The following is a 12,170-nucleotide window of genomic DNA, read 5'->3' as shown; positions in this document are numbered from 1 at the left end:
ACGAGGCCGTGTCCTTTCTGTCGGTTGGTATGTGCCGCCAAACTCCTTCGCGGTCCAGCTTTTGTACATTAGTCCTCTTAGATCGGGAGCCTGCTGAGGGCTTACTGCAGTGCCCTTGACCCGAGACAGGAAAAACAAGTTCTGAAAGGGGAGGGTGTGGTAAACAGTGGGCGACAGGACAGCTGTGTTCCACCAGTTCTTGAGAGCACTGCCCAGGCACACTCACACTCATTCTCACACTCACACTGGCTGAGGTCCAGCGGGGATGAAGTGCAGCAGCATCATCCTCCATCTCTTCTTCCTCTCCCTCACACATGCCTTGGTGCACTTTGGCCTGACCAGGTCCCAATTCAATCCGCTGCTCCCCTTCACCGAGCACTTGGACCAGGCTGGCGAGGTCTCCCTTCGGTGGGGCTTTGATCAGCCGCAGGATGTGATCACGTTCGAGCTGACTGTGACCACCACTGGATGGGTGGAAATGGGCTTCAGTCCCGGTGGAGACATGGTCGGGGCTGACATCGTTATTGGTGGAGTCTTGGCGAATGGCAGCACTTACTTCATGGTAACTATAAAACTTTCCTCATAAAAACGATCCGTGACCTGCAGAAGACTGTGGATGGTAGAGACGACATTTTCCACTGCCGCTCAGCAACTATGAAACATAACAAGAGCATGAGGCTATTCATATTTATACAATGCATATAACAATTTTATGATCTTTTGGTCTCAAATCATTTATTGTGCAGGCCCTTGTTCCTGAAACAAAACCAATCCTTTGTGTTTTTAATTTTTTCCAGATTTTTATCCAGTGGCTTGTGCACATTATAGCAAGTGTATGCAGCAATTTAGTTAATGCACTTTTATATCTTTTTTCATTCTTTCAGCAATGTGATTATGATTACCTGTCACTCTAAGCGCATGTCTCTTACACAGTTTTTTTTGGTGTGGAATAAGTGACACTGCTGTCTTCGTTCTTCTAGGACGGCCACTCGACAGGGAACACTGTCCCGCTGGTGGACATCCAGCAGAACTACATCCCCTTGGCTCTCAGCGAGGCCGACGGCCGAACCGTTATGAAGTTCCAGAGATCCATTCAGCCTTGCGACAAGGATGATGCCTTCATCTCTGTGAGTCTGGCCTTTGGAGGGAACGAATAAAACGAGTCCAGAGCTTAACAAAGTCCTCTGGAGAGACATGAATAACGCAACACATGAGAGGGGACATACTACTCGTACCGTTTCTCTTACTTATAGGAAACAAACAAGAGGAAACAATGGGACTCTAGTATGTGGACTCCTAGCCGGCGGATCAAATGTTCACCCACCTGAGCAGAAATTCTAGTATGCACACTGCAATAATACAAGAGTTTCGTGTTTTTCTTCACCGTTCAGGCATTGTCCAGTGTTCCGCTCCGCCTTTGTCATGTATATGTCGTGACAGCATAGCGTTAAGCCTCTTTAGTCAACCTCGGTTTTCATATCCACAAAAGAAGCATAATCACCCTCCATGGCTCATTCTACCTACATCACGCAATAGTGAGTCTTTAGACCCTGTTTTTAATTAAGATTTTTTTTAGTCATCCTTTGAGAGTACAAAGCAACCCATTAGTGTCCTTAAGTGTCCTACTCCTCTCAGAAATGCTGCGGGAAGAGCTGGGAATGTGTGGCAGCTCATTTTGTCCTCAAACTTCTTAAAGAAATTAAAAAAACCTAGTTTCCTGCAAGAAACTTTTGACTGCTAGTGTATGTATCTGTGTGTGTGTATTTAAATAAATGTAAGTGGGGAAAGCAATTGTTTCTCCTTCAGTTTTCTTTAGAATTCAACAAAAGTTGTTAAAATACGAGTAAGGTTTGTACCCACAAAATTTGAATGAAAATGTTTATTAAAAAATAATAGAAATGGCACCTCAGTTATTTTACCTATTCCAGTTTTTTGCACAGTGCGTTCATTTTTGCCCCTTATTATTCACCTGCTTCTTTAACTCTTACTTCTTTTCCGACTGGCTTTCTTATTTTGAAGACATCTCACATCAAGGTGATATATGCCTATGGGGGAACTGATGAAATCGATTACCACTACACTCAAAGAGGGAAAAAAGAACTGAACCTGCTGAATTACTCACCAAGGACAAACCACTCAAACACATCATACTTTGAGATTGTGGCCAACAATGTAAGTGTCCAGACAGTGCCGTTTGTGAGCCTAATACAGGAGAGATGCGAGACACCAGTAGATGAAGACACAATCAGCGGTGTGGTTTCTTTTTATTAGATGTGATAAAATCTCAGATTGGATCTTGCTGATATTCCCTTTAAGAAAGCTGCTTAACTGCCATTTCTTCAGGGAATATGAAAGCATATAAAAGATTATATCTCTGTAATTACATGACACCCAAGCAGTTCATATATTAATGTTATGATTTTGGGGGTTTATGAAGCACAGTGGCATGCTCATGAGAAGACAGAGAGATGTGTTGTTTTCTTAGAAGTCAAACTTTTCTTTCCAGTTCACAGTGCCAGCAGTTCATACACACTACTACTGCTGGATTATGCAACTGCCAACACTTAACAAAAAACATCACATCTACAGGGTAAGTCACTTGCTCTTGTGGGCTTCTGTCTTTTTATTTACACTATTAGTTACACTAAAATCTCTATGCTTTTTTAATTGAAATTATTTACCAAATATCTTGACCTTTTCTTTGAAAAGCTGTCATTTCTGATTAATATTGTGTTTTTGCAAGAACTGAAGGCTGAAGAAACATCTGCTTTATGACCTCAGTACTTTAAAAGAGTATTTGCGGGAATACAGCTGTTGAGACACTGAACATCTGACCAGGAAGTAACGCATACAATTCCAGAGCAGAAACCACTGTTAAATTACATCTGTAAATATCCATCTCTATGAAAAGCAAAAAAAAAAAGAAATGTATTAATGTTGGAAATATTTACCAGCTGTTTCCATTTCTCCCACACCTTCCAGATTGAGCCCGTCATTGAACACGTTGACCTTGTCCATCACATACTGCTGTACCGATGTTCACCCCGTATCAACAGCAGCTTCGAGGGGACATGTTACTCAGGAAATCTCTTGGACCTTGAGCAATGCATGGATGTGATGGCTTCTTGGGGCGTAGGGGGAGGGGTGAGTCACTAGCCAACGAAGAAAAAACACAGGTTGTCATCAACCAGTATAAGCTTTCATTACACAAACAGCTGTGTCAGGAGTTATTATTTCCCATCACAGTACTCTTTGAATGTACTTAGATCCTAGGATTCAAATTTGACTTGACTTTCCTTACCCTCCTACTGTGATTAGATCTGCAAACATCCTTAGCTCCTCCTAAAGTTGGGTCAGTTTATAACCTTCTTGTTCTCTCTCTCACACACCCAGAACCAAAGCACTGTTCCTCCTTCTAGGCCTTCCAACTCCAGAAAATGCTGGCATCCCCATTGGAGGAGTGCTTAACAAATCCTACTACCGGCTGGAGATTCACTACAACAATCCTGCACTAACCTCAGGTGACAATTTATTATTACATTAATTACATTAACGCTGTAACAATCACAGCACGGCCATGTAAATCTTGTTTTCAGCTGGGGAATCCACTGCTACCACTTCCAGTGAGGATCATTGAAATGGGAACCAACATGGTGATCTGTTAAAGAGTCTGATGTATTTACTGTACATTATTCATCATCACACAGTGGGGGAGAAATAATATCCATGATGGACTATTTTGATAGACACGGAGGTAAACAGTAATTTGACATTCACTGACGGTGACACAGCTGAGATCTTGCATTAAAGCAATGTGCTCTCTTACAAGGGTGACTGACAATTCAGGCCTGCGATTCCATTACACGCCCGACCTCAGGCTGCATGATGCTGCCATCCTGACGACTGGACTGGTCAACAGTGCCAGATATGTCATTCCTCCAAACGCCACGGCTTTCCAGAGCTATGCTGCATGTAGCACATCTCTCTTCAACCAAGTGTGTGCCAAACTCTCATTGAATTTATTTATTTCATTTATTCACTTGGCTGGCGCTTTTCTCCAAAGCCACTTATAGTGCTAAGGTACTTACAATTATTTACCCATTTACACAGCTCGGTATTTTACTGGCGCAATTAAGGGTAAGTACCTTGCTCAAGAGTATTACAGCTGGAGGTGGTATTCGATCCTGTGACTTTTGGGTCCAAAGGCAGCAACTCAAACTACTACACTACCAGCTACCCCATGCTATGCATAAATGGTATGCTTTTGTGTTAGTCTGATTTTATACAAACCCACATTACTTTTTGTATAGGACAACACATACAGTATTTTACATGAATCACAAAAAACATTATATTCTGGCTTAGGAGAAGAGTAATTCATGGGGCAATTGATAATATAGCGGCTGGAGCTGCTGCCTTTGCATCCAAAGATTGCAAGTTCGAATGCCACCTCCTGCTGTAGTACCCTTGAGCAAGGTGCTTACCCTAAATTGTTCCACTAAAAATTAGCCACCTGCAAAAATGGGTAAATAATTGTAGGTATCTTAACAGGCAGGAGTGGAGTCTCAATGTATATTGTAGTTTAATGAAGTCCTCAGCAGAGAAGGAACGACATAAAGCCTCCGTGTAGAATGTATTTGTTTTCTCAGTAGTGGCGAAGGCTGTGTGGTAGCACAGCAGGCGGCATTGCCACCTCATAACTACTGGGCTCACATCTGGGAATGAATCCAGTTTTGTCTGTGTCGAGTTTGTGGGGGTTTCATGCAGGTGCTCTGGTTTCTTCTCACAGGCTAAAGACATGGGTTTCAAGTGAACTGGTAAATCTGAACTGCCCGTAGCATGTTCTTGTGTGATTGCCCTGCGATGGCTTGGCATCCCATCCACGGTGTACTCTGGGTCGGGCCCTGTTATTCTTGAGATTACTCTGGATTACTGCCACCCTGCGATCAACAAGAGGGTTTCAAAAATGAATGGATAGATTGATGAGACTAACTATTACAGCTGTGCTTCTAGGTTCTCTCTACTCCTGCTCCTGATCTCAATGTCTTTGCTGCCATACTGCACACTCACTTGGCGGGAAGAAAAGTTCGAGTAGCTCACTTCAGGTACTTCAACACTTCGCACATCTTAATCAGCAGAAGAGATTTCTGCATGCTTTGTTAAATCCCCCAGGCCTCCAACACCCATGGTTTCACCTAGCAGTGTTCTCTGGCTGTTGGACCTGGTCTTCACAGAGCTGTCAGTGAACACAACCTACAATGCCAATAAATAGTTGAAAACAGTAATGTGTAATCTTAGCAGGTAATTTACTGCTTAAATAATGACTTGAATAATGACAAACTTCCTAGTTCTGGTGACAATTCTCACAGCAGCATTTTGTACCAACTGTAGCCTGGATACAGTCTGGTATGGACAACCTGATGATAAAGCATTACAATAGTCCAGCCTGCTTGAAACAAAACAAACATAGGAAAAGGAATCATTCATAGGATTTCTACATAGGAATCGCTGTAATTTAGCTATGTTTCCTAACTGAAGGCAGCAAGACTTAGTCAAAGCATTTAGTTGAGATACAAATGACAGCTTTCCATCAAACAGGAAACCCGAATCCTTCACACAATCTGTACACTTGAAACTAATAACATTTGTTGAAAAGATTGGCGTGATTATGTTGAGAGCTGTGGCAGCACCACACACAAAAGTAACTCTGTTTTACTGGTGTTTAGAGATAAAAATTTTTTACTCATCCATAATTTTCTATTGTTAAAACGATTAGCTAAACACACCACATGTGATGGCTCATCAGGCTTAAACGATACATATAGCTGTGTGTCATTGGCATACGACTGGAAATTCATATTGTGTTTGTGAATAATCTCACCCAATGATAACATATACAGTGAGAACAGTAATGGACCCAACACCGAGCCCTGTGGCACACCATACCGAACCGTAGTTGAGATCGAGGGGATGTAGTCATCAGATTTCGATGAGTTTCGCAGTTTCATTTAACATTTTGATTTTTACTTCAGTGGTTCGATAATTGGGCTTCTCTTGTTTTGTCTCTAGGAATAAGGAACAGATTGGCTTTCTGGGTGTGGATGAAAACTACGACTTTAACCTGCAGCAAACTACATACCTAGGAAATGTAAAAACACTTAAAATGGTATGAAAATAATACATATCAGAAGGAGTACAATGCCTAAAAGGACATTTGATACATTAATCAGTTAGAGGAGCTTAGGGATCATGATGTAAAGGACTTTGTCCTGAAGTATGAAAGGTATAACATTAGAATTTTATTATTTTTCTGTAAGACTAAGCAATGTGGTATTTTTCACATATGGATGTCATTTTTGCCCCTCTGTTTAAGTGTTGCATGTATGATTCTTCAAAACTTCCTCCAAAACTAGAACTACAATCTCTGCTGGACCTTATGTGGGCTTTTGAAATAGAGTGCTGAAAATCTGCTTTCCCTCTGTCTTTGTAACATGTTATTCCACTCAAAGTATTATTAATAAGAATGGGACGAAGTCTAACAGTGTCTTATACTAATACAGCCATGATTAATCAAACATATGCTGTATAATCATTATTGTTTTTAGTTGTAGTGACTTCTTGTCTCTATATACTCATCAATAGCAATGCTTTTTTCCAGGGAGATGAAATGATCGTGGAATGCACGTATGAAACAACTAATTGCACAAGAATGACCGAGGTTAGTATTCAAGCTTACGTTGCACTTCAAACATACATATAGGGGGCACATATTACTGGAAAGAGCAAACAATATATAAATTTGAAGTGACTTATATAACCTATATGACTTTTTTAAACAGTTGCCTTACAGTAAGCTGGTCTCAGAAACTGTCATGTAATATATAACACTTATACTGTATTTCTTATATCTCTTGTATTTCTTTAATGTGCTTACACTTTTTAATGTTTTCTTTCTGTGTTCTTTAACAGTTAGGACTCTCAACTTCAAAGGAGATGTGTTTGGCCTTCTTGTATTATTATCCAGCCATACACATAAGCGTCTGCTCTAGCTTACCAAACTTTAATGAACTGCAAGGTTCCATGGGTGTTGCAAACTATTCGTGAGTGATGTGGTTTCTTATCCAAATTGATCTGTTAATGTTCTAAAGTTCAAATTTTAAGTACAAATTTCTGAAGTTGTTCTTTTTCTTTCTTTCTTGCACTCACTCACTCACTCACTCACTCACTGTCAATATCCATTTATCATCAATTTAAAAATCAGATTTTAATGTAATTGGATAATGAACAGTACTACATGTAAAGTATTTTAGATTACTCATGCATCTTTGCTGATATACAGTTCTAATTGTACTATGAATTTTAGTGAAGTTCTTTCTATATTGGAGGCAAAGACTTGGGATGAAGATGCCATTAAGGAGTACCAGAATAAAATAAAGCGCCTCTCTCAGTTAATTTATGTTGCCGATATAAATGTAAGCACCAGCCCCTTCTTTAACCATTTCCATTGTGCTAAGGAGTGAATTCATGTTTATGCTCTCTGTGTTCTGTAAAGTATAACAATTCCCATGATTTCTTGCACTTATTTCATAGATATTAGTTGAATTAATTGAAAAGTTTATCACAATAACAGTTTTCTTGTAATTAAAGCTGAATTAGACATTTCCTTCAGTACTTCCATTTGTAGAGTATCAAGACATTGGACAAGCCAATTCAGTCATGTAACTTGTCTTTTCTTCTAGCACAAGTTCAAGTTAACTTTGGGTAATATTCCTGACCTGAAGCCAACCCCATCTGTGAGCTGCAAAACTGGAAGCAGCCAGTTTGGAATTCCAACAGCTGCAATGGCCACAGGAGGGGCAGCATCCCCGGCTTTGACTCCAGGTGCTCAACTGCTGCTTTTGCTGGCTGCCAGCGCTTCATTTTCTGTCTGAAAGATACCGACATTTCCAACACTGACATACCAAATGTGCATCATATATATAGAAAATATAGATACTCTTCCCAGCAGTGTGCCCATAGTATAGAAGGATATGGAGAATCAGAATAAGTTGAGATCATAATTTTTAATTCAAAAGATTAGTTCAAAAGATTCGTTTTTTAAGTTATAGACATTTTCGTAGATGCATTATGTAAATATACTGTTCATTTTATAGTATCGAGTGTTTGCATGTGATAAGTGAAAGACATTTCAGATTATTTTCAAGTACTCATTCCATATAAAAACAATACAGGAAACATTTCACATTTCTCATGCCACAGTTACACCTGTAGAACGCCTGAGATGTTTACAACACTAGATATGTTGCTCATTTCATTAAATCTGATGCTAAAAGTGAAAAATGTGAAAAAATTTGATTTTTTTCATCAAATCAAGTGCAACAGTTTTAATGTACAATAAAGCACTTGCTGCCTACATTTGTGACAAATGTTATTTTTATGCCAAAGAGTCATACTGCAAATCATTTTTCTCAAAGTCTCATCAATGCAGACATCTTATTGACATAAAAAACTTAAATCAGACGCAACAACTTTTTTTCCCACTTTAACAGTCAATTAAAAGCCAGCCCACTAGTCATGGCAGACTAGACTTCGCATGAGAACTAAAAGAGGTACTTGGCAAATATTATCTGTCTAATAATAATAATTATGATAATAATAAATGTGGGAAACTGAGCAACTGGGTAAAATTAGAAATATTTAAAATAGGTTGGGCAAGAATGTACAACTTTAGGTGAACATCATACTCATAAAATATATCTCCATACGTAATTGTTAGAAAAATTAACAGATGACTTTAGATAAATATTCCAGTGCATGTGATATTTGACCACTCCGTGAAAAAAACATAAGCATTTAAACTTTTCTATGTGTATTTTTTACGGAACTTAGCATAAGGGGGGGACCCTGTGTGCAAAACAATAAGGCCATTTCCGGTTCTGAATTTATAAGATATATCTGTTTGGACCATAGATATGCATAGTTGGGGCAACACAATGATAAAATTGCTCACCATATTGGAAAAATGATTCTTGCTTGTAAACAAAAACAGAAGGCTATGGATGCAGTCAACCGCCCTCATAAAAAGTCTTCTGTCTTGAACAATTCTCGATCAATTTCAATGAAATGTAGCTTATACTAAAGCTAAATATATTTTCAGTTAATCAAACTGGATATGTAATTTCAATTAGACAAAAACTCGAACGTTACCTGGAAATTAACAAGTGTGTGTGTCTCCCCTTATTAAAAAAATAAAGAAAAACTTGGTAGGAAGGTTTTCAGGATTCATCTATCCTGCGTTTTATGCACCTAGTCAAGTGATGAACATCGGTACATCAACTGGAAAGTAACGAACTAGGTTTACTTAAGAGTCACATGCCTGCAGCCATGTCTCTTTCTCTTAATGTAATGCACAAATTGTATTTTCTCTGAGATGTACGTCCCTTTGGAGAAAAGCATCCGCTAAATGAATAAATGTAAATTGCAAGTTTCAAGTTTATTGTCATAGATACAGTACCATGTACATGTATCATGAAATTCTTCCCAAGTGCTTCTCCACAGACCATGGACAAGGACAGAGACAATAGAAATACTGCACAAACAAAACGGTGACAATGACAGTGAGTAGTGCAACAGCAATAGCAATAAATAATGGTAACAGTAGTAACAGTAATACCAGTTGACAGCCAGAGAACTCAGAACAAGAGAATGAGAATAAGAATGCTTAAATGTAAATGTGAGTTCTCTCTCTGAGTCCCTTTAAACATGATAAAGTTTAAGCCATATTTTGCATTAACTGGTGTGCTTGAGTCTGTGGAAAGATTCTATGCAGTGCCATATCTAAACTACCTGGTTTCTCATATCAAGATCTTAATATGCATAATTATCAGAGTAATCGCACCATCCCACATTCATAGTGTGTGTTAATATACAACAGAGATTCTCCTAGGATCTGGACTTGTATAATTTACACAAAATACTATACTCTCAGCATTCTGTCATTACAACCATATACACCAAATGGTACCTGGGTGCCAAAGAGACATAAAAATTTGCTGCTCAATGTATATAATTCTGTCATATTGTCATAGCTAATTTGTGGTCAGTAAATTTTGAATTGAACTGAAAGGAGGATATTTCCAACCCAATAAAAAAATGAACAATTTTTCTTATAAAATGTAAACTTTATTATGATACTAATAAAAGCAGCTATTACTAAATTGCCCATTGACAAAGTACAAGCTGTGGAATTCTATAGCCAAAATCTGTGAAACTTGAGAATTATAATATAATATATATAATTTAAAAAAAAAAAAAAAAAACAAAAAAAAAACTACAGACCCCACAATAAAACTAGCAAACTGGTCACACCATCATTAACCCTAGAAGTGCCCCCAATGGTTGCACACCCACATTTCACATTTTCCCACAATGCAACTCGATGCTCGAACACCAGCAACGCAGGTCGTTACAATATAAAGATCTTAACTTTTTTGGGAATTTATACAGATGAGCAATTATCATGGGCAAAACACTGATATTAAGGCAAAACAGATTGTTGCTTTGAATTAAAAAAAATTATATTTATGTAGCAGATGCTTTTTGCCAAAGCAACTTCCAGTGAACTCTAGTCTATGTAGTGTTATCAGCACACACACCTTATTTACCAAGGTGATTTACACTGCTAGATACACTACTTACAGTGGGTCACTCATCCATACATCAGTGGCACACACTGTATGGGTAAACCACAACAGCATGTCTTCAGTCTGTGGGAGGAAACCCACACAGACAACATGCAAACTCCACACAGACTGAGCAGGGATCAAACCCACATCCTCTTGCACCACCCAGCTGTTGTGAGACAATAGCACTATTCACCGTGCTATCATGCCACCCAAAGTTCTTTAAAAAACTTTGCCAAAAATATTTTATTATAGATTAGCTCAAACTGAATTCAGGGTGCAGCTCTCCTTTGGCTGTTCAACCTGCGCGAGTCAACAGAAAATATTCTGGTAATAATTTGGATCATATACACACTTACTGAGAAATTTGACAAGACAAGTCTAGTTATGATTCTAGTTTTGAATCCTCATTGTCAAGATCACTGCAACGCTACTAGTCAATTGTGTTTTGTACTTCTCTCAGACTAGTCATAATTCTACAACTGAATTTTACAATGTCATACAGACTATCGGCATTCCATAATGCAGTTGTAGCAAATACCTAGAAATGTTCAGGAAATGTGACTAAAGCAGACGCAGGTATGGTGGTGCAGTGGGTTTGGGTAAGGCCTGCTCTCTGGGGGTCTGGGGTTCGAGTCCTGTCCTGGGTGTGTCCTCTAGCCCTGTGTTGCCAGGTTAGGCTCTGGTTCACTGTGACTCTGATTGGGACAAGCAGTCTCAGACTGTGTGTGTGTGTGAGAGCTTCCTGTGATCTGTCTTCTCTGATCAAGTTAACTACCTTCTCCTGTTGGATGATCATGTCTGTAGTTTCTTACATACTGGACATCTTTCCTTATCCTTTTCTTTGTTTGGGAATCTGTAAACTGTTCAGAATAATCCATGAAATAAGGAAGCACTTGGAATCTCCACATTTTACACCTAAGACACTGAACACGTAGCCATCATCACTGACAGACAGAATTAGTCTTTATTCACTGTGTTGAGGTCAGTGGCCAGATAACGGTTCTGTCCAAATTTGGGTATGTTTGCAAGGCAGTCGAACCGCACCAGACAATTTTCCTTCCTGAAGATCAGCTTACTTACAGTAATATTTTAACATTTGTTTGCTGATCCAGATACATGATCATCGTATATTACGTCGACACCGCACAAATTTAATTTGTGACATAACGATGTCTGAATTGGGCTTGTTCTTGTGTTCACTCACTTGCTAGGAACGTAAATTCCCCATTAAGACTTTCTCATACCAGAAGAAACTGAAGTGCTTTCTCCTTGCTGTATTTCTTTCTGCAGTTGGTACAGTTGAACGCGTAGCATTGCAAGCCTCTCTACGACTGCATTTTTCAAATATGGCGGCATGGCGGGACCATCCATCATGACGCCATGGCCTGGATGTGCACGTCTATGGTTTACATTACAGTTTTACTCTTTGCGGAAGTTAGCTTAAGGGGGCAGTACTTCCGGCGGGCGCAACAAGGCTGTTTCCGG

General features: G+C 39.2%; 1 protein-coding gene across 1 annotated transcript; it reads left to right on the top strand.

Moving 5' to 3' along the window:
- Positions 1-253: 253 nt before the first annotated feature.
- moxd1l (monooxygenase, DBH-like 1, like) lies at positions 254-7,481 on the top strand. The gene is made up of 13 exons (XM_029252846.1): positions 254-562; positions 981-1,127; positions 2,020-2,172; positions 2,507-2,590; positions 2,983-3,144; positions 3,267-3,310; positions 3,394-3,525; positions 3,833-3,995; positions 5,014-5,105; positions 6,070-6,166; positions 6,659-6,718; positions 6,970-7,100; positions 7,386-7,481. Exons 1-13 carry the CDS (start codon positions 266-268, stop codon positions 7,432-7,434), a joined length of 1,611 nt encoding a protein of 536 aa, XP_029108679.1. The 5' UTR covers positions 254-265; the 3' UTR covers positions 7,435-7,481.
- The last annotated feature ends 4,689 nt before the right edge of the window (positions 7,482-12,170 follow it).

This window comes from Scleropages formosus, chromosome 1 (genome assembly GCF_900964775.1).
Source record: "Scleropages formosus chromosome 1, fSclFor1.1, whole genome shotgun sequence".
Classification (NCBI taxonomy): domain Eukaryota; kingdom Metazoa; phylum Chordata; class Actinopteri; order Osteoglossiformes; family Osteoglossidae; genus Scleropages; species Scleropages formosus.
The sequence above is the reverse complement of the archived record's forward strand: the minus strand, read 5'-3'. Positions and strand labels throughout refer to the sequence as shown.